Genomic DNA, 22,857 nt, shown 5'->3' with positions numbered 1-22,857 from the left:
CAGGCCATTCCCCACGCCTGCTCTGGCTCTCCCTTGCTCTCTAAGCTCATAGCTTCCTCGAAGCCCACTCCTGCGAGAGGTGTCCCGTATCCCACTTCCCTCACCGCATCACTCCCTTACTCTGCGGCGCTAAGCAGGTGCCTAGGCCCTTGGTACTCAAAGTGTGGCACCAGCAGCACCGGCACTACCTAGTTACAAATGCAGGCTCTCAGGCCCCACCCCAGACCCGCTGAACCCACATTATAATGGGCTCTCAAGGTGATTCATGTGCACATTAAAGTTTGAGAAGCACCGGGCTAGCTCCCCTCGTGTGCCAAGGGCCTTAAATGTCTCTGGTCACAGCTAGTGAGTAAGGTGGCCGGGTTTCCAGAGGCATCTACTGAGGCAGGTAATGCCGGGCTGCTCATCAGGATCCACATTAGGAGGTTAGTCGTTTTAAGGCTTAGCCTCCAGCATCAGGAAAGGGATACCTCTGTCTTCACCTCCTCTTATTCCCACCAGAGTCAGGGCTCTGAACAATAAGCTAGCAGCCCAGGCTGCATGAGCCCGGGAAGCCAGAGGACGGCTCCCAGCCCGCACGCCCGAGCCCCAGTAAGAGGGGTATCGGCGAGGCCAGGGGAGCGAAACCTTGCCACCCTGGGCGCCACAGGAAAGAGAGACAGGTGCTGAAGCAATGCTATGACCTTGGGGCCGTCCAGTGGGAAAGAAGCCATGGAACCATCTTATCAAGAGGCAGTGAAGCAGAGGCACGGAAGGGGGATCTGCTCTCTGTCAGGCACAGGTAAACGTTACTCTCCAGGCCAGAGACAAGATGAGCTGCCCAGAGGCCACAGCATCTCCAGGCTAGGTGAGGGCCCCCTAAAACTGGAATTGCCTGGTCTCCCGTGCAGACCTTCTGCCCACCCTCCCCTAGCCCATGATGACTTACTTGTGATTCCTCTTTTCTTACCTAAGAATCCTATGAAATAATAGGCGTTATTTGGTTTTCCTCCTAATGCCCCTAAAGACTGTGGCATCTTAAAACACTCCTGGAGGGAAAGAGAACGCAAGATTCTCAGCTCATCTGTGGACTGCTGCTCACGGATCTCCGTGCTCACATGGCGGTGGGATGGGCGGGCAGCAAGCGGCTTGGGGAAAGGTGCGACTTACTTTGAAGGCGTCGACATAGACGGGATTGATTTGGTTTATGCCCAGGCGGAGGGGCACAATGAGCAGCAAGGGTTTCCAGGCTGGAGAGCAGGCAGAGGGGCCCTTACTCTGGGTCGAAGCATTCAGAGACTCAGGGGGGCTCTCAGCAGCTGTTTCGGCACTCAAGGGGAGGGTGCGGCACATTTTTTCTAGAAACAGAAGACAAGAGAGCTGGGTAAATAAGGGGCATCCAGCCCTAGGAGATGTGCCAAGGGCAAAACTAAAGGAGACCTCACATGACAGCCACTGCCTGGAAGGCCCTCCCCCCTGCCAGCGGGGCCCGGCTGCCTCACCTCCTACGGGAAGCCCAGGCCCCTCCTCCAGCCCTTACTTCTCCTCCTCCTGGCAACTGAACGCTCACTTACCTCTTGTCAGATATTATGGGCTCACTGGGAGAATCTCATTTCGCAACTAGCCTGCAAGGGCCTTGGAAACAGGGACCGTATCTGTGGGTCCCTCTAACCCCGTGGCAGGGAGCACAGGGGGGACCGCCACAGAAGACCTGTCAGTGGTTTAACTGATTACCCGCACTCGGGGAGACCTGCAGGGAAAGGGTCTGGTACCTCACTGAGGGGCAGCAGAGATCCTCTAATTGTTTTCTCCCTTTCAGAAAGCTGAGAGGGAAGAGAAGAAGGGACACAGGGAATGAGTAACCGGAGCCCTGTGCCCCCGTCCTGCTAGATGGGCAGGCCAGAGAGCCGGGGGGCGGGGGAATGCGGGTGTGTGTGCATCTTCTTTCTCTTTTTCTCCCTCGCTTTCTGTCTTTCTCTCCCACCGCGCCCCACACACACATTCTGAATGGTGAGGAAGAACCTCATCACCCAGCCACCCGAGAAGGTAAACTGGCCCGGGACTCACTGATATCTTCAATAACCACGGTGTTATCCATTGAAACATAAACAGCCAAGGAATTCCATTCATCAAATAAAGCAAGTTTTCTGCAAAGCAACATACAATGAAGTCACAATTGGGGAAGATGGACATCTCGGCAGGAAGCAGTACAACCTATGTATGCCCAGCGTTCCTGACAGTACCAAACACTGAGCCACAGAGAAGTTGGGATTCAGGTCAGGTCTGGCTCCCTTGACTGAGCTCTGGAACGTTCTATGTCCAGGGACCTTGAGAATGCCAGAGGCACTGTTTCCGCACCTCAAAAAGAAGGCCTGCTTTACAAAATGGAAAAGGCTGCCTTGCAAAAGGATGTTACTCCTACTGGGCGAAAGAGAGAGGTTACCAGTGCATCTTCTCCCAAGAGATTTTGTTTTCTTTTCTTAAATAAGAGACATTCTGACTTACTCCTTTTTCCAAAAAAAGAAAACTGTTATTAATATACACATATATATATATATATTTGTTTAGGAGCATACATAATACAAACAATAAGTTCTAGGGAAATCCAGGGAGAGGGGGAGAGAGAGAGAGAGAGGTGATCTCTTCTGTCCCTTCCCACATGCGGTAAGGATGCCGTCCCAGGAGACTTGGGCCGCAGATGGCTTCAGTGCCGGGCCTTGCTGGTCAACAGCTGAAGACAGAGCATGCTGAAGTGCATGACTTCAGAGGAGATTAGAAAGAAAACCCCTTTAAAAGAGAGATTATCTGATGTCTGAGTAAAGTACCTTGTCTATTTCTCCCTTATTTCCTTCTCCTCTTGCCAGTTTGAAGAAGACATGTTTACCCTGGCTACTCTGGAATTCTGCAGTAAAGCCCAGTCTCAATGGCCGACAAAACAAAACAAAACAAAACAAAAGACACATTCTCTCCCAAACCAAAGTAACTCCCAAGAAGAGGTTAATTACCATTATATTTTAATTTCATTTAATGTAGTATCTTTCCCCCAAAATAATAATGACGACATCATCATCATCTACTGTTGTTAAAAACAATCACGATGACTCAGAACCCACTTAAATTCTTTAAAAATGTATGTTTCCATTTGCTTGTTGTTGGGAAGCTCAAAATTTAGAAGAAAGAAGCAAATTCTGAAGGATGTCATTTATAAACCAACCATATCAAGCTAGGTTTTGGGCTCGGCACAGCCATTCTAATCTTCTACACTTTCTGCCCTGGGTTCCTACAGTGGTTCCCGAAATACCACCAGGTCCTCACTCAGCAGATCAACACTGCCCCAAAAACCACTACGGACCAAGGTAAGAAAGTGGTCTCAGAGAGGCTGCCCTGTTAGCAAAGAGTAATGCAAAGATACAGGTTTCACTTGGGTCCCCAGGAAGTCCAGACTACTCCTCTCAAAAGCACATTTACAAAGCATTCCAGTTCATTGAAGGTTGGCTAATAATTGAAACAGTGCCCCATCTGTATTTTGCATGGAGCAGGTCCCATCATCACACGCCAGAGAGCCCAGGAATTGAAGTAGCTACCAAAGGAGGCTAGACAGTTTCAATTTTCTGATGCCTAAATCCAGCCCCAGATTCTATCTGCCATTTTCATTCATTCATTCATCAAGTATTTACTGAGCACTTACATGTGCCAGGTAGTTTCATGTGCTAATATTACAGGAGTGAACGAGGCAAATACAATCTCTGCCCTCATGGAGTTCCCATTTGGTGATAGGTTGTCAGAAAGGAGAGTGACAATAGGTGAGACGGCCTGCAGGTGTAGGTGCTGACGCCACTCACCCCATTCATTTCCAAAGCACTGGTCCTGGCCTCTCCATGTCGCCTCTTGCTGTGGGAGGTGAATTCTGAGACTTAACAGGACAATTGCGAAAGTACCATGCTGGGGTACCTTGAGTCTCCTAAGAGATGACAAACTGATTCTAAGGCTCCCCTGGGGTTTGTCTCCTCCAATAGGTGGTGAGGTCCTTGAAGCAAGAACTACACCTAGTTTATTTCTGTGCACTCAGTACTTAGGGCAACAGAGGCACCCAGTAAATGTTGAATGAATCAGTGAAGAATTTTTTTTTTATACCATACAGGGTGGGAGTCTGTGTCTTGCCTAGGCTGGCTCAGGCTTCCCCGCTTAGTGCAAACCCTTTGGCTTCAAAGTGACCCTCAGGCTGATGGCTGAGCATGTGAGCACCAATCTACAAGTGGGATAAGGAATGAGTCCTGAGGGGCCTCCCCACAGACTGGTACCAATGACTATAACTGTGATTTACCAAGACAGTTGCCCACACACATTACACATTTCAAAGAACTATCTGAGCAAAATGGTACAGATGTTTGGTGGCTTAGTGGGATGGCAGGAACAGCTGGGTTGATGGGATGTTGAGTTGGTGGAGGGAGGCATAGGAGATGGTAGAATAAGGCGCATGCCAGACTCTTTTACTTACTTTAACACCTGTGCAACTGTATTTGGTCCAAACCATTCGCCAATTGATTTCCCTTCTCCTACACCCATCTGTGCTGTTTTTATGTGGAAAAATAATAAACAGGTTAGCAAACCACAAACTCCTAATTTTTTGCATAAATAAGTAGATGGGACGACTTAGTAGAGCCACATACAAAGCAGGGGACAAGAAAAGCAAGTACGGGCAATGTAAGCTGAATTTCACATACAGTTTTCCTTTCCTCTTAATTGAACTACAGAACAGAGAGACAGCCTTTAAACTACTCATGTGACCTTACCCATTTGATGGATAGAGTAGCAACAGTCTTTTCTATCTAGGAAGCACTGTAGGATTCGTTGGTATTCTTTGGGTTGTTCTTTCTGTTTCTCCCAGTTCCAGTCTTTTTAGGAAAAAGAAAAAATGAGTTAAAATCATTTTTATAACCGTTTGTTATCTCTGCACTCTTACTGTGACTACGAGGTTAGAAGGAAAACAAAGGAGTTACATGTAGAAGGTGGGAGCGATCAGGTCAGAACATTCCTAAGTATCTTTAATGTTGATGACCAAGACATCTGGAAACTGATTTCTTTCAAAGGCTCAGTGGGTATAAAGTAAAAGCAAAACAAGAAGTTGACCAAGGAATTGACTTAGCCCATGAGCTTGAGTTGGATAAATGTTACATGAAGACAGTGTCACAAGGCCTTTCTGGTCAGCTACTCAGTGAACAGGAGGTCACCACAAAACCTGGCAGTATATCCGTGTCTCACCCAGACGCTGTTATGTCTCATGTCCACACAGACAGCAACGGCTTTGGTCCGTATATTTTGGCAGCATTGCCAACAGAGTCTCATGGGGGGAAGTGCTCTTCTGACACACACCTATTCCCAGGGGAATATACACAATTTGCAACTAAGGAAGCTTTTTTTAAAAATGCATGCTGCCATTTTTACACAACCTTTTAAAAAGGCCACAGTGAGTTTTGGAAAAACAAACACCTTTGTTATCAGGTGTTCCAGGTTTCCTTATGACCAAAACTAAAATAATTACATCTGTGGGGATCCCGTCTGTGCCTCAGGCACAGCCCCCCCAAATCCTACAGGGCCTGCTTATCGCTTACTGAGGACAACTGCAAAAACTCTCGTCGTCACTGCTGTGGACAGGACACACTATTCCCCTTCCCTCAGCTCTAGGAACTCTGTCTAATGGGACAGATTTCTGAGACTTAGTTTGCTTCCAAGACAGAAATTTCTCTCCTGAGGTTTTAGAGAGCATTTGAATTCACAACTGAAATCTACTTGAAGCCAAAGGCCACTATCTCCGGAGTCTTTAGTTCTCTTTGCTTCTAGTATTTCTGAAACCAAAGTTTTAAACTTCGTATCCAGCAGTCTTCAAAGGGTGAACAGCACCCAACTGTTTTTCATCAGCTACCAAACTGTCCAAGTCTGGGGGAAATCCTGATTAGCCGGCTGCTAAGTACCACTAAATATTTACTGATGACGGTGATAAGTGAACACCCCACCTCAACTGTAAAATAACCGAATAGGAAACACTCCAAAATACTTCTTTATAAAATTACATCTTCTCATTCGTCTTAGCTACAAGATCTATTTCCACACTCTTCCTGCTACTTGCTTTTATATTAAGACAATTGAGATTGCTGACTGTGGGGTTTTCTCCCCCCAGTTTGCTTTCCACAAAATTCACTTCCAGAAGAATCATCTTGAAGTGTTTCATAAATGAGAAAGTTACACAGGAAGAACGATCTGCTCCAAGAAGTATGTGTACAGTAGAGAAATCACTGGACAAGGAGTCAGAAGACCTGCATTCTATTCCCAGATTGATGCCTTCTTGCTGTTTGACCCAGGGCAAGTCACCTTACTTCCTGAGCCTCAGTTTCCTCATCTGTAAAACAGAAATTATGATACTACCCAGGGGACACAGGCACAGAACATGCTAAACCCTGAAAAGAAGGCACGAAGCCCTAAACCCTCCCCAGCCCCTTCCCCAGTCTTCTCTGGGAACCGCAGGAGGATGTGTGAGGTTGCGTAGTCCCGGACAGGGAGCGACGTTTCTGTACCTCTGAATCTCAAGGAGGAACAGCCGATGAGTTCGGCAGCCCAATCTCATCCAAGGTGTTCTTTCACTCCCTCATCCCCAAGGCAAACCAGACTTTCACCCAAGTGCCTGAACTGGCATCTACCCAAGGTCAGCCTACAGATGCCGACAGGGAAGCACATGCATGTCTTAAGAAAGCAAGACTCGAGAGTTCCAACAGTGATTACTGGAAGGTTCTTAATGAAGCAGCCTCCTAAGGAAGCTAATTTAAGGATTTCTTCATCATCGAATGGACATCATCAGTGAACCCAAACCAAAATAGCTCCCTCATTAGGCACTTCCTTTAGGTCACTGACATCCTTCACTAGGCAGATATTTTAAATGAGGTCAAAAAACAGACTTACCACCACACCCTTCTTCCTGCTCTCTTTGTTATCTGACCTGTTTAAGGACTCACGCGAACAATAGTGAAGATGGAAACTCTAAATGATACACCTGCCTCAACGTTCATCTGTCCCAGGAAAATAAGTCTCCGGCTTGGTGAGTCACAGGGAAATGCCGGCTGTTTCCTTCTCACGAGAGGTTTTGCCAACTTGTCAGCCCCACTACTTGGACTGGCAGAGAGCACTTCAGGACCTGCAGCTCTGTCCCCTCGGCACCAGTGCTAAACTACCAGCGGCGAGTGCGACTGCAGAGGTCTCCGAGGCAGTTTCCAGAACAAATTTAACTCACCCCTGCCCAAGTGTCTGCAGATAAGGGCTTGAGCCAGCATCATCTGTCCACAGCGTAGCATACATCCCCAGCCGGCGTCTGACGAAGGGCCCGTTCCCCCTGTTGGCAAAATGGATGGGAATGAATATGAGTTCCTTGAACTGCCCTTTCCCGAAACATCAGCATATTTGGGAATCATACAAGACAGACAGGTACACATACTCGGAATAGAGAGGCAAGAGATATAGCCAGACATCAAACAGGGTTTGTTACAGGGTGGAACTTGCAACGATAATGCTGAGTTAACCAAAACAGGTTCTATGGCCAAAGGAAAACAAACAAATGAACAAAACCTGCCCCTTATGTTTTCTGCCTAGAGACATCCAGGTATGCGTGCAGTTTTGGTACATGACTACCATGTATGACTACCAACACTTAGTCCATGCCGTGTCGTCATCTGCTTGACCGAACCTGACTTTTCACAACTCACTTCTCGGGGAGGGCAATCTTACCTTAGTTAAGGAGTAAATGCTACCAAACTTGATTATCAAAATGGTCAAGGAAATCTGGAAGGCTCTTGACTGTTCTAAATATACATTATGAAGGTCTGAACAGTAAGAAGGAGAATGTAAAATAGAGGAAAGAGTCCTAGATTAGGCATCAGAAGACCAGTCTCTAGTTACCTAATCCAAGTCTCATCTGTAGACTGGGGATAATAGCACATGCCTTGCCTACTGTTAGTGGATATTGTAAGAATTGGAAGAGAGAGTATAAAAGTGTTCTACAACCCACTCAGGATGATGTAAATATTTGGTGTTATGAGTATGGTCATAATTAAAAATACCACTAATAAATTAGAAATGTACTACCTTTTTAAAAGGCACAAAGCCAGTTAATAAGACAACGGGTTCCATTTTAAGAACACTTGATGTAACAAAAATCCCATAAACGTGGCCAGGGTGAGCTCAATATCCTTTTTCAAGGTACCAGTGAAATGAGATAACTTGGATGGCGGAGGAGACATTCTGCTTTCATTGCTTCATTTCCCAACATGGAAGTGGAAAAGTATGCTATAAGCATGGTCTCACAAGACTAACTGTAAAGGGGGTCATCAACCACGTAAGACAAGTGGGCCAAGGTGGCCGCTCCTTTCCTTTTGTTGTGGGGACTGAAGGAGACTTGCTACAGCAAGATGGGGAAGGTTGAGCCAATTTGTGAGCTGGAAGGGGAGTCCTTTGGCTCTTGCTAATGGTGGGATTATGGGCCAGATCAGTATGGAAAAGATGCAAGGAAGCCCACATAAAAAAAAAGATCATCTCTTCCGAAACACTGTCAGAGTTGAACTGCAAATGTTTTCAAATCTTGCAAAGATCTCTTCACCCAGAAAAAAGTTTAACACTTTAGAATCACTGGGTACTAAAGATTGTTCTTTTGTGTATTTTGCTCAGGTACTTCCTGTGGAGAGCAAAAAAAAAAAAAAAAAAAACTGTCTGTGTGAACTTCACTCTTGGCACTTATCAGAAAGGTTGATTTCACTCCAGTTACTAGGTCCAGTCCTGGACCAAAATCAGTCAGACAGGTTTCCTCTTAGGAGAATAGCTTCCACCATTTGAGTTTGGTGATCCTTTCCTACAGTACCACGAGACTAGGAAGAGGTCACCCTACTTGCAAACATTTCACAAATTTTCTCTGGAGGGATCCTATTCACTTAGCTCATTGAACTGTCCTTTTTTCTAGACAGCGGCTGGTACTCTTAACTGACTAGAATTAGTTCCAAGCAAGTCCATTATAATTCATCTCCCAGTGGCAAGATGTTTTCATCTCACAGGGAAAAAAAAAAGCAAAGGAATTATTTTCTTTCCTTCAAGATACAGCCATCTTTAATAATCAAATAGCTCCACAAAGCAGTGGATTATAATTTAATAGATACTGTCCAAATTAAAAGTTTGACTTTTTCCTTGCTCTTAGAATTAAAACAAGTAACACTTCTAAGTGCTTGAACACCTGGAGGTGGGTGGGCTCAAAAGTATACTGGCATTACACATTAACACCATGGAACCATACATGATGAGGCATGTCGGCAATGAAATTTCTGGATGAAGCATAAGACTTAACTACTCCCCCAAATTAAATTCTTCGCCATAGTGAGCTGTTAGTTCTGAGGTTTCCATGATGTCACTGATAACCTCAGGAAAGCTATCTACAAAGAAGAAAGCACAGTATAATAAATGATATACCTACCAATTGGTGAAAATTTCCTTCTGTATGTAAACCATAGACGAGCACTTATATCAGACAACAGCTTAGATTTTTCTGTAATTAAATGTGAAATTAAAATTAAATCATCGTATCCCATCTGAAGATATCTGCCTTTGATTTCTGAGCCAGCAGCAAACTCAATTTCAAATAACCAGTCAATTCCATTGTTATGAGGCTAAGGGAAATTCATAGGAAACCCAATCTCATCTTAGCCAAATAATTTCAGCATTTCCTCCCACCTATGTTTTGACCAGAGCTCCTGGCTAGTACAATGATGCTGAGTGGTTCCTGCCTCCTTCTCACTGAGAGCCAAAGCCCCAACAGGTACTTAACACTGGGGTCACATGGCCAAAAGACAAGGACTTGGAAAAGCGAGGATCCTGGATAACCTGCTGACAAGGCAATCAGCCCCTGCCTGAATGATGATGGTTGGTTGGATCTCTTATCAGCATCCACTGTCTGTTATCTAAAAATAGGGATGGGTCGTGTGTGTGTGTGTGTGTGTGTGTATGTGGGGGGGTACACACAAATGTTTAACTAAGAAGGAGATGTCCCTGCTAAGCAAATCAAGTGTATAAGAAATTTATCAATACTACCTACTGCAACTGGCATTTGTAATCTAAATGGATGTATAACATCACAAATGCTTTTGTATATTTTTTTTCCAAAGCATGCTTTCTTGTATTTTATGGCATAAATTTACTTCGATGGCCACAAATCTGGCATCCACATGTCATCTGTACTTAGATGTGGTTCTGTCTTTCTTAGTCTTCTCTCTCCCCCTTCTCAACAACACATCTATATTTGTATTCTATAGAGAACTTATAGCCATTGCACTTTAAAAGAAGAAAAGGAAGTTCAATTTTAGCCAATAGTCTCTATTTTTTCTCCTGCCTTTCCTTTGAACAAATCAGAAAGTTGAGCTGTCTGGATTTTCCTTCCCCTTCATGTTGCCGGTGCCTAGCACATTATGGGAAGCAGACGTAAAATGGTTAAGAGTAAGACTTCTGGAGCCATATTCTGCCTGGGTTTGAACCCTGACTCTACTACTTACCAACTGTGTGGGCTTGTCACTTAACCTCTCTAAGCTTCAGTTTCCTCATCTGTAAAATGGGGAGAATGATCGTACCTACTTCATAGACTTATGAGTACTCAACAAGATAATACTACATGGAAAGTAGTAGCTTACATGGTACAGTATGCACTAAGCCTGAGGTAAATGTTAGCTGTTATTATATTCCCTCCTATCAAATGCTCACGCCACTCACTCCTTCCTCTGATATTCTCTACGTCTTCCAGCTTGCCTATATGCTAGAAAGTCTGGGGAAAAGTTGTATAGGCATTTTAACAATAATTTCACCTTGAAAGGCCTTTTCCAGCCTAACGTTTGAAAATGGGCATATCTGAGGACATGGAAGCAACCTAAGTGTCCATCGACAGATGAAATGGATAAAGAAGATGTGGCACATATATACAATGGAATATTACTCAGCCATAAAAAGAAACGAAATTGAGTTATCTGTAGCAAGGTGGATGGACCTAGAGACTGTCATACAGAGTGAAGTAACTCAGAAGGAGAAAAACAAATACCATATGCTAACACATATATATGGAATCTAAAAAAAAAATGGTTCTGAAGAACCTAGGGGCAGGACAGGAATAAAGACACAGACCTACCAGAGAATGGACGTGAGGATAAGGGGAGGGGGAAGGGTAAGCTGGGACGAAGTGAGAGAGTGGCATGGACATATATACACTACCAAATGTAAAACTGATAGCTAGTGGGAAGCAGCCGCATGGCACAGGGAGATCAGCTCGGTGCTTTGTGACCACCTAGAGGGGTGGGATAGGGAGGGTGGGAGGGAGACGCAAGAGGGAAGAGATATGGGGATGTATGTATACGTATAGCTGATTCACTTTGTTATAAAGCAGAAACTAACACACCATTGTAAAGCAATTGTACTCCAATAAAGATGTTAAAAAAAAGAAAATGGGCATATTTGGCAACTTGGGGATCCCTGTTGTCATGGAATGCTGAACTAGAAGAGATCATCTCCAGTCCCCCTCCAGTTAATTACTGGTGAAAGGAGTTAAGATCTGGAAAGAGAAAGTGAATTATCCAAGGTAGAAGAGCCTGAATACAAAAGGTCTCCTAATCGCTAGCACTAGGTGCTCTCTACTATTCAGGATTCTCCAATCAAAAGGATGAAGCCAGACTCAGATGGAGTTAAGAGATGTTAACTTCCTCTCCCGCCTTTTTTTTTTTAATTTTTTAATTTTTTGGCCGTGCCGCGTGGCACGTGGGATCCTAGTCCCCCAGCCAGGGATCGAACCCACACCCCCTGCATTGGCAGCGCAGAGTCTTAACCACTGTGCCGCCAGGGGAGTCCCCCCTCCTGCGTTTTGATCAGCTTCTTCCTGTCCCTCCCTCCATGCTAGGGCCTCCAAAGAGGATCTCTCCTCAGACACAAAAATCAGAGCTGCCTCTCTCCAAGTTCAGGCTTTATCTATGTGCTGGGTTGTTAGCAGTTTCAGGTGAAAAGGTCTTTCCCAATCTATAAGAGCATAAGGGTAAGGAAGAAAAATCCAAGCCTCCTTTCCATCTAGCTGCAGTGGGTAAAAGTTCTGTACAAAATCAGAATAAACTGAGACAGTGCTGCAGTCAGCAAAAGCTCTAAAACTGTAAGGCTTCTCAGTGTCTGATATTGTTTCTGACAGCCATGGGCTGTTTAGAAGTCCCCTGGGTGGCAGTGTTTTTCATCTAGATAGAAAAGGACATGAGAGGAATGAGAAGCTTGTAGCCCAGTCATCAAAGACTAGATACCGGTTAGTGATACCAGGAGCAGGTCCATGTTTTTTGAAACCCGAGGCTTATAGAATCTGGGGGTTCTCCTTTAAGGAAAAGAACAAAAATATATGACTTTTTCAAATCGTACAAATACCAATGACCATGTGAACACACTGCTAGGGGCCCCTCAGGGCCTTAGAAGGGACCTTGCATGCAAGCAAGGAGCCCGAGGCTTAAACTCCTCTGGTTGTCAGGTAAATCCGCCTAGGAGTAGCATTAACCCTTATCAACCCAAGGAGGAAAACGGGATAGGACCTTAACCTTGGGCACCCACCTCATCTGGGTTCTCACAGACCAATGCTACCAAACCTTACCGGTTTTAAGAAGATGCTGTTTCCCCAAGATCCATACCAGCTCATCTGTATCTGGAAATTCTTCTAGGTAGTCAGCGAAAATAGTAATCTGGTTTTCATACTTGGATAAAACTAAAAGAAAAAGAAAGAAACTTAGGCAAAATTTAATACAGAGGGCTTGCTTCTGTGGTTTACTGATTATTACCTTTGTCCTGAAGGTAAAAGGTCGCTGGCTAGAATTGAATGGAAGCAAATCCTTTTGCTTGAGGAACAAAGACACTCACAAGGCCTGAAAATCCTTTAGTAGAGGGATTTCCTCTTGACCACCTATTTTGACCTTTCCTTTCTCATGGTCCCATTTGGCACCATCTCTGAATAATTTTTTGGTCACAGCTATGTCAAACCTTTTTTTTTTTTTCCAGTGGGGCTTTCTTTGTAAATAGTCACTTTCCAGCTTCTCCTAGTGTGACTGTAGCAGGTGGCGCAATCATACCTGCATACCTAACCCCTGTCCACATCACAGGGAATATTGTGAGGTTTCTAGCGGCCAGTGGCTTAGAAGGGGGTTATGATAAGCCTGAAAGACTATACAACTGTGAAAACGTAATATTTTAGCTGGAAGACCAGATGTTTTAACAGTACTTTCATTTACCATTTTATTCACTTATAACTTCTGCAAAGAAGAATCTTGAAGCTGCTGATAAATATAACTTGTTCTTGGGATTCACAAGTGACTCTCTCTCAAGAGAAAGCAACCGAACAAAATACAATTAAATCTCATAAGTTCACAGGCCACAGTCTTAGAACTTATGGCCATGTAATGCGAGATATGTTAATATCCACTTTTGTACCACCTGCGGAGAAAGGGTCTGCTAAAAGAGTTGAGACTGATTTATGAAGGGGTCTTATTGCAAAAGTTCCCTTTAAGTAATTTTCTGAGAGAAAGAATATTGTAGGTATTGTAGGTAAATAAGTTTCCAAGCCAGCCCACAAAAATCTATCTTAACCTGTAATCAGAAAAATCAAATTGCTAGTATATTTCGTAGTTTATGGTGTTATTTCAATGACAAATCATATTTCAAGTTCAAAGCTGAGACAACCCAACACACACCTTCTCTTCTCAACTCTTGGAGGTTCCCAGCCCCTATGGGGAGGGGAGCTCAGACAGAGTAGGGGCCATTTTGTGCAGATACAAGTAGCTGCAGGGACTCTCCCAGACCAGTCCCTAAGAGCGCCAGGGGAATAGTTTCCTATAAAAAAATGGCATTGTGGGATGTGTTTAAGCTCACTTGAAAGGACAAGTTGCTTTCTTTTGGCTTTGTTTTCTAAGGCATGCTGTTTTCATAGAAATAAATGTTCTTAAGTATAAATGAGTCTTATCTGATCATGAAAACAGGTTACGTGGTTGAAGGCTGATGTTATACTTTGTATAATTTGTATAAATTGAAGTTATAATTTGTTTGAAGTTAAAATTTTAGAAACACAGCTACCCAGGGATACTGCCTTTCTTGAAACACATTACAGAAGTCCAATCTTTCAGGGATTTAGGTAGCCTTTCTCCTCAAGATGTTTTAATCATTAGGGTTACAGCCTTGGCAGTATTTCAAACCTAAAGAAGTTAGAAATGAGACAGCCATTTCATTCCCCAGTGAAAACTCATCACTGCCAAATCTGCCAGGGAGCTTGTGCCGTCTTAGCCTTTCTGCCACTGGCCTCAGCCCCTGGCCCATGCCCAGGAAACAGCAGGCTAAAAATGATCATCCAGGTCAGGCCATCCCCAGGAGGTGGTGGACTGAGGTGGCATAAATCACACTGTGTACCTCCCCACCCTACTCTCCACCCCTCACAGGCAAGAGAAATCAGCTTAAAACGAACAGCCAGTGTAGCATAGAAAAGAGAAAAAAGAAGTCAGGAAATAAGTAGCTTGAGAGGAGTGTGGGAAAGGGGCAACCTCTCTGGCATTCCCCTGGTAGGGATGAGGAAGGGTGGCATTGGATGAATGTACAGCATGTATGCATATAAGCCTTGGGTCTTTTTTTAGTACTGGCTGAAAAAGAAAAACATTTTTCTATCGCCAACCCTGTTTCAGTGAGTCATTGCCCAGCTATCTGGTCAAATTAGTACAGCCCCTTAAAGCCTGTGAGAACTGCACTGCTTCATCTGAGATGGCTCTGACCAAAATGGTAGCCAAAGAATTTTCCTCTTGCTCTTCCACACCACCCCCAAGGCCAGCAAAAAGGGCATTGCAGTCTCTATTCTTCCTGATTCTCCTCTTAGAAAACAGACTCCCAGAATGCAGTGTGTCAGGCCATAGCCAGCCTGAGTTGAAAGCTACATGGATGAAACAAATGAAAGCCAGAACAGAAGATGAGATTAACGGAAGCAAAGAGCAGTAACACGGGGAGAGTATATAAATGGGAGTCTGGGGAGGAGAGGGGAATTGGTCTTCCACAAGAAGACCTCCAAAAGATGAAGAAGCCAGCTGGGATGTGGTTGAGGTGCAGAAGTGAAATGGCATTTCCAAACAAATCACTTCTCACTAATGGCAATCCTTTTGAAAAAAATTTTCAAAAACTACTTTTGTCTTGCCTTAAAATTAACAAACAAGACATCAGCCCCATATGAGTTCCTTGCCCTTTCAGCCTGTTTAAAGACATAGAACTGTACAGGCAGAGCTACAAATACTGCAGCTTGGTGGACCAAGAATTAGCTTCTACAAGGTCCGATGGACAACAGGCTTCACTCTGTTCCATTCTACTTTAATAATTATTGCACCAAAGTCTCTGCTGGGTTAGCTTAGTAGTCAACTTATAATTGATTAAAAGGTTTCCATAAACTCCTGGAACCAAAAAGTCTCCCAGTCTTGGCCAAGTGGCTCTGTGTACATGTTGGGGCATGCCTTCAACAGTCAGCCAGGCAGTTGATTAACTCTGCCTTAGTTTTCCCTTTCTGCTTGTACAGAGCTCGAGGTTAGCCAGAGTGAGAGCTGAGGGTCTTCTCAGGTCTTTCCTGAGCATGCACACAGCCTTAGGAATGCACATAACCCTGAACATGCATGTGGTCCTCTAGATTCCCAGGAATATGCCTGAACTTTTCAAAGCCCCAATGGATATATTATTCCTCAGCTTTACCTTTTAAACTTTTTGGTTATCTACTCCTCAAACAGCTGTGAAGTTAATTGCCTCTAATAATTTTCCAAAAAAGCCCCGGCAGGGAAGGCTTTCTGTACCTCCAAGTCAGGACAAATAAATACAAGTCTTGTAAGTGGGGTCTGCCGGGGAATCGTCAGACAGATCAAATAATGACAATTCTCTAGAAATGAGGCTTTACAGGAGCTCCAACCGTGTTCTGCGTCCTCCAGGGGCTACCAGGTTGCTGGCTTTCCCTATGGTTGCAGGCTGTGGATTCTCAAGGCTACTGCAGAGCTGGAGAGCAAAGGATGGGCATAGCGCAAGTGAAAACGCCACAAAGCTTACTATTCTTACAAAAATGCAGCCTTTTTTCATGAATAAATACTCCCCAGATTGGTGCAAGCCTTTGGTTAATTTCCAGAGTGCTGCAAAAGTTGATTCTGATCATTTTTGCCATTTCTTGTCATTTCTATTATGGGTAGAATTTTCAGAAGTCCTCACTGTTCCATTTTTGCTGATAACTTACTTTAATAATTTGCTTTCCAGTGATTGGCTATATTTCTAAGGATTATTTTGTAAAACTGCAAGTAAATGAAGAAAAAAATTATTTTAAACAACAGAAATTCTGATAGGGTTTAACAAACCTTGTACATCAATGCTCCCAGATTCTGTGGGGTTTGTGCCCCACAAACAATACAATCACTCTAAAATGAAATCAAAAGGTCACAGAATCTCAGGGCCAGAAAAAGCCTGAGACACCACAGCGTATCTTCCTTGTAGATCACCCTATTCTAAAAGCACTCCAGGATACTGCTGCTTCCAAAACTGCCTTCTCAGCAATACATTTTTTGAATTTTTAAAAAATTGAGGTATAGTTAACGTACAATATTATTTAAGTTTCAGGTGTACAACACAGTGATTCACAATTTTTAAAGGTTATATTCCATTTATAGTTATTATAAAATGTTGGCTATGTTCCCTGTTTTGTATTATATGTACTTGTAGCTTATATTTTATACATAGTAGTGTGTGCCTCTTAATCCCCGACCCTTATCTTGCCCTTCCCTACTAGTAGCCACTAGCTTGTTCTCTATATCTGTCAGTCTGTTTCCTTTTTTGTTATATTCACTAGTTTAATACATACACATTTAACATACTGTCAGGTCACAGCTTCAAAAACGTAAGAAAATGTTCACGTCAGACAGGTATGGTAAGGGCTGAATATACATTAAAAAATAAATAAATTAATAAATCCAAATGATTTGGATTCCGTGTCATATCAAGAATGACTGGGCTTCCCTGGGGGCGCAGTGGTTGAGAATCTGCCTGCCAATGCAGGGGACACGGGTTCGAGCCCTGGTCCGGGAAGATCCCACATGCCGCGGAGCAACTAAGCCTGTGTGCCACAACTACTGAGCCTGTGCTCTAGAGCCCGCGAGCCACAACTACTGAAGCCTGTGCGCCAAGAGCCCATGCTCTGCAACAAGAGAAGCCACCGCAATGAGAAGCCCATGCACTGCAAGGAAGAGTAGCCCCTGCTCATGGCAACCAGAGAAAGCCCGCATGCAGCAACGAAGACCCAACGCAGCCAAAAATTAAAAATAAATTAATTAATTAAAATAAAAAAGAAAAGAGTCCGTCTGCCAATGCAGAGGACACGGGTTCGAGCCCTGGTCCGGGAAGATCCCACATGCTGAGAAGCAACTAAGCCCCTGCACCACGACTACTAAGCCTGCACTCTAGAGCCCGTGCGCCACAACTACTGAAGCCCGAGCCCCTAGAGCCCATGCTCCGCAAGAGAAGCCACCACAACGAGAAGCCCATGCACCACAACAAAGAGTAGCCCCCTCTCACCACAACTAGAGATAGCCCTCACGCAGAAACAAAGACCCAACGCAGCCAAAAATAAATTAATTAATTAATTAATTTTTTAAAAAACTGGAAACTGGCAGAAGCACTCCTGTACAACCAAGATTGTAAGAACGATCCACACATAATCCAGTAGGAAGGGAGGAAAAGTGATCAGGTTGAGACCTGTGCCCCTGGGAGGGGAATCAGAGGAAAAGGGAGGTCGCATGGGTAGACACCCACCCTGGGGAGTGATCAGGTTGAGCCACAGACTGGGTGTCCCAGAGCTGGGGTTCTTTGTGGAGGAGACAAGCCCCCTCGGCTGGTTGGAGGACAGCTAGACAAACAAGACTGGACTCCACTTGTGAGGAGTGCATGCACGTTGGCTGTCCCCGAGGCAGGGCAGAGAGAGATCTGCTCTGAGGTGGCTGGGTTTCCCATGACCAGCTAGCCATGCACCTCAGCCCAAAGAACCGAGCAATGCTTCCATCCCACTCATTCCATGCCACAGCATGCCAGTTGGATCTGGGGTAGCCACGACCAGAGAAAAGACTTGACCATGGGATGCAGAGATGACTGAGTCGTGGGGTGGAGCCTGGGTGGGGCAGCAGTGGCCATTGTTGACACTTACTCAAGCAGCGTCCCAGCAGCCGCCCAGATCTCTGATGGCAGCCACCCTACCACTGCTCACTCCCCCACCCCAATACACACAGAGTGACCACAAGGGCCCCGCCTGCCCTGCAGAGCAGTTCCACAACAGGGTGGGAGCAGCTGAGGCTGGGGACAGTGATCAGCTGTGAGAGACAAAGGGGAACTGCCCCGTGACTGCCTTGCCGTGCCTGCCAGCCCAAGCTCAGTGAATACTCTAGCCCCGCTCAACCTATGCCATAGCACTGAACTGGATCTGGGGTGCCCATGACAGAGAAGAAGACTCGACTATGGGACACAGAGGTGACCCAGTCCCAGAGTGGAGCTACTCTTAGCTCTTACTCAAGCAGTGCCTCAGAAGCCCCCCAGATCTCTGACAGTGGCCGCTGCACCACAGCTAACCTCCCAGTATACATGGAGAGTCCACACAGGCACCGTCTTTCCTGTAGGGCAGTTCCACAACAGGGCAGGGGTGGCAGAGGCTGTGAGGAACAAAGGGGATCTGCACCTGAGGCTATGTCTGTGTGGAGCCACAGACACCTATACAGGCAGTGCATTAGACCTCTGTCAGCACCCGGGCCCCGCTTGCTTCAGCACTCCCCTCCTCTGGGGCAAAGGTCCTGGTGTGGGGAGAGGGAAAAACACACACTTAAAGGGAACAGAGTTAGCTCAGGCCCCACCCCTGAGAGGGTGGTGACAGCCACTGAGCAGAGAGGAAGTCCCACCTCACACCCACCTCCAGCTCTAGCCGTTACATCTCCAGCCACACCAGCTACGAAGGTGATAGCTGCCAGCACACCCTGAGGAAAGATGTGACTTGCATTCACATCAAATCCAGCTCTCCCACCAATGGCATCTGGCACACACAGTCTGTATAGAGATGGTCCCACAGAAAAATACACCTTCAGGACTGCAATAGATAACTGTTTCACCTAAATCACAGAGGCAAGAAAGTTAAGCAAAATGAAAAGGCAGAATAACTACTCTTAATTGAAAGAGCAAGAGAAAGCCCCTGAAAAATAAATAATGAAACAGAAATAAATGATTTACCACATAAAGAATTCAAAACATTGGTAATAAAAATGTTAACTGAATTAGGGAAAAGAATTGATCTAAACAGTGACCATTTCAACAAGGAACTAGAAAATATAAAAAAACCCCAATCAGAAATGAATAATTTAACAGCTGAAATAAAAAACACACTAGAAGGAATGAATAGCAGACAAAGTAATACAGAGGAACACATAAGTGATCTAGAAGACAGAATAATGGAAACCACACAATCAGAACAGCAGAAAGAAAAACAAATTTTTAAAAATTAAAGCAATTGAAGAGATCTCTGGGACAACATTAAGCATCCAAACATTTGCATTATATGGGTTCCAGAAGGAGAAGAGAGACAAAAGGGGATCAAAAATGTACTTGAAGAAATTATGCCTGAAAACTCCCCAAACCTGAAGAAGGAAACAGATATCCAGGTACAGGAATCACAGAGGGTCCCAAACAAGATGAACCCAAATAGACCCACACCAAGACATATCATAATTAAAATGGCAAAAGTTATAGATAAAGAGAGAATTCTAAAGGCAGCAAGAGGAAAACAAAGAGTCATATGCAAGGGAACCCCCATAAGGCTATCAGCTGATTTCTTTGCAGAAACCTTGCAGGCCAGAAGGGAGTGACATAATATATTCAAAGTGCTGAAAGGGAAAAACCTGCAACCTAGGATACTCTACCCAGCAAGATTATCATTTAGAAGGAGACATAAAGAACTTCTCAGATATGCAAAAACTAAAAGAGTTCATCAATACTAAACCTACCGTAAAAGAAATCTGAAGGGTCTTCTCTAAATGGAAAAGAAGTAAGAATCTATAGGAAAGGGAAAATCCCACTAGGAAAGGCAAATATGTAGTAAGGATTGAGGATCAAACACTTAAATATGCCAGTATGTAGATTAAAAAACAAAAAATTGTAAAAGCAACTATAACTACAATAAACAGTAAAGGGATAAGATTGAAGATGTAAAATATGACATCAAAAAACAAAATGTAGGGCAGGGAAGTAAAAAATGTAGATCTTTTAGAATGTGTTTGAACTTAAATGACTACTACTTTAAAACAAGTAGATATAATTATAGGTCAGCATATATGAACCTCATGGTAACTACAAATCACAAACCTACAATAAATACACAAAAACTAAAAAGAAAGGAACACATGCATACTGCTAAAGAAAATCCTCAAACCACAAGGGAAGAAGCAAAAAGAAGAAGAAATGAAAAGAGAATAACTACAAAAACAAGTGGAAAACAAGTAATAAAATAGCAATAAGTACATACTTATCAATAATTACTTTAAATGTCAATGGACTACATGCTCTGATCAAAAGACATAGGGTGGCTGATTAGATAAAAAGCAAGACCCTTCAGTATGCTGCCTACAAAAGACTCACTTCAGGGATAAAGACACATAGAATAAAAGTGAGGGGATGGAAAAAGATGTTTCATGCAACCAGAAACATGCGAAGAAAGCGGGGGTAGCAATACTCATATCAGACAAAATAGACTTTAAAACAAAAGCTATAACAAAAGACAAAGAAGCATATTATATAATAATAAAGGGATCAATACAAGAAGAGGATATTACATTTGTTAACATATATGTACCCAATACAGGAGCACCTAAATATATAAAGCAAATACTAACAGACATAAAAGGAGATATTGACAACAATAAATAATAGTAGGGGACTTTACCACCTCACATCAATGGACAGATCATCCAGGCAGAAAATCAATAAGGCAACAGTGGTCTTAAATGACAAAATAGTCCAGTTGGACTTAATAGATATCTACAGGACATTACAATGAAAAACAGCAATACACATTCTTTTCAAGTACACATAGAATGTTCTCCAGGATAGATCACATGCTAGGCCTCAAAACAAGTCTCAACAAACTTAAGAGGATAGAAATTATATCAAGCATTTTTTCTGACCACAACAGTATGAAACCAGAAATCAATGACAGGAAGAAAAATGGGGAAATCACAAACACATGGAAACTAAATGACATGCTACTAAAAACCCAACAGGTCAATGAAGAAATCAAAGAGGAAATCAGAAAATACCTTGAGACAAATGAAAATGGAAAAACAACATCCCAAAATCTATGGGATGTAGCAGAAGCAGTTCAAAGAAGGAAGTTTATAGCAATACAGGCCTTCCTCAAGAAACAAGAAAAATCTCAAATAAACAACCTATCATGCCACCTAAAGGAATTAGAAAAAGAACAAACAATACAGCAGAAACTAACACACCATTGTAAAGCAATTATACTCCAATAAAGATGTTAAAAAAAAAAAGAACAAAGCCCAAGTCAGCAGAATGAAGGAAATAATAAAGACCAGAGAGGAAATAGATAAAATAGAGATAAAAAACAATAGAAATGATCTATGAAACCAAGAACTGTTTTTTTGAAAATATAAACAAAATTGATCAACCTTTAGCCAGGCTCACCAAGAAGAGAGAGCACCCAAATAAATATGAAATGAAAGAGGAGAAATGACATCCATACCACAGAGATACAAAAAATCATAAGAGAATACTATGAATAGTTATATGCCAACAAATTGACAACCTAGAATAAATGGACCAATTTCAAAAAACATACAACCTGCTAACACTGAATCAAGAAGAAACAGACAATTTGAATCCACTGATCACTAGTAGCGAAATTGAATTTTTAATTAAAAAAAAAAAACACTACCAGGAAACAAAACTCCAGGACTGGATGGCTTCACAGGGAAATTCTACCAAACATACAAAGAAGAACTGATACCTCTCCTTCTCAAGCTATTCCAAAAAGTTAAGAGGATGGAATACTCCCAAATTCTTTCTACAATGCCACCATTACCCCAATACCAAAACCACAAAAAGACACTACAAAAAAAGAAAATTACATCTTTGATGAATGTACATGCAAAAATCCTCAATAAACTATTAGCAAACTGAATCCAACAATATATAAAAAGGATCATATACCATAATCAAGTTGGATTTATTCAAGTTGGATTTATTCCAGGGACACAAAGATGGTTCAAATTTGCAAATCAATCAATGTGATACACCATATTAACAAAAGGAAGGACAAAAATCACATGATTATCTCAATAGATGCAGAAAAAGCATTTGACAAAGTTCAACATCCATTCATGATAAAAAGTCATCAAATTAGGTATAGCAGGAACATATCTCAATGCAATAAAGGCCATTTATGACAAACCCACAGCTAACATCATATTCAACAGTAAAAAGCTAAAAGCCTTTTCTCTAAATTCAGGAACAAGACCCAAATGCCCATTCTCTCCACTATTTAACATAGTATTGGAAGTCCTAGCCACGGCAATCAGACAAGAAAAAGAAATAAAAGTATCCAAATTGGATGGGAAGAAGTAAAACTGTCACTATTTGCAGATGACATGCTACTTTATACAGAAAACCCTAAAGTCTCCACCCAAAACTATTAGAACTAATAAATGAATTTGGCAAAGTTGCAGGATACAAGATTAATATGTAGAAATCTGTTGCTTT

The 22,857-nt window shown here is 43.2% G+C and overlaps 1 protein-coding gene across 2 annotated transcripts in view; it reads right to left on the bottom strand.

Moving 5' to 3' along the window:
* The window catches only part of ATG4A (autophagy related 4A cysteine peptidase), a 68,997-nt gene that overhangs the window by 15,585 nt on the left and 30,555 nt on the right, over nucleotides 1-22,857 (bottom strand). For both annotated transcript variants that reach the window (XM_036840999.1, XM_036841000.1), the window contains exons 2-9: nucleotides 12,662-12,772; nucleotides 9,482-9,553; nucleotides 7,262-7,360; nucleotides 4,773-4,874; nucleotides 4,478-4,550; nucleotides 2,047-2,126; nucleotides 1,150-1,337; nucleotides 950-1,028 (exon numbers count right to left, since the gene is read on the bottom strand). In XM_036840999.1, coding sequence (XP_036696894.1) covers nucleotides 950-1,028; nucleotides 1,150-1,337; nucleotides 2,047-2,126; nucleotides 4,478-4,550; nucleotides 4,773-4,874; nucleotides 7,262-7,360; nucleotides 9,482-9,553; nucleotides 12,662-12,772 — 804 coding nt within the window. The remainder of the gene's footprint in view (nucleotides 1-949; nucleotides 1,029-1,149; nucleotides 1,338-2,046; nucleotides 2,127-4,477; nucleotides 4,551-4,772; nucleotides 4,875-7,261; nucleotides 7,361-9,481; nucleotides 9,554-12,661; nucleotides 12,773-22,857) is intronic.

Source organism: Balaenoptera musculus, chromosome X (genome assembly GCF_009873245.2).
Source record: "Balaenoptera musculus isolate JJ_BM4_2016_0621 chromosome X, mBalMus1.pri.v3, whole genome shotgun sequence".
Classification (NCBI taxonomy): domain Eukaryota; kingdom Metazoa; phylum Chordata; class Mammalia; order Artiodactyla; family Balaenopteridae; genus Balaenoptera; species Balaenoptera musculus.
This window is presented reverse-complemented; position numbering and strand designations above follow the sequence as displayed.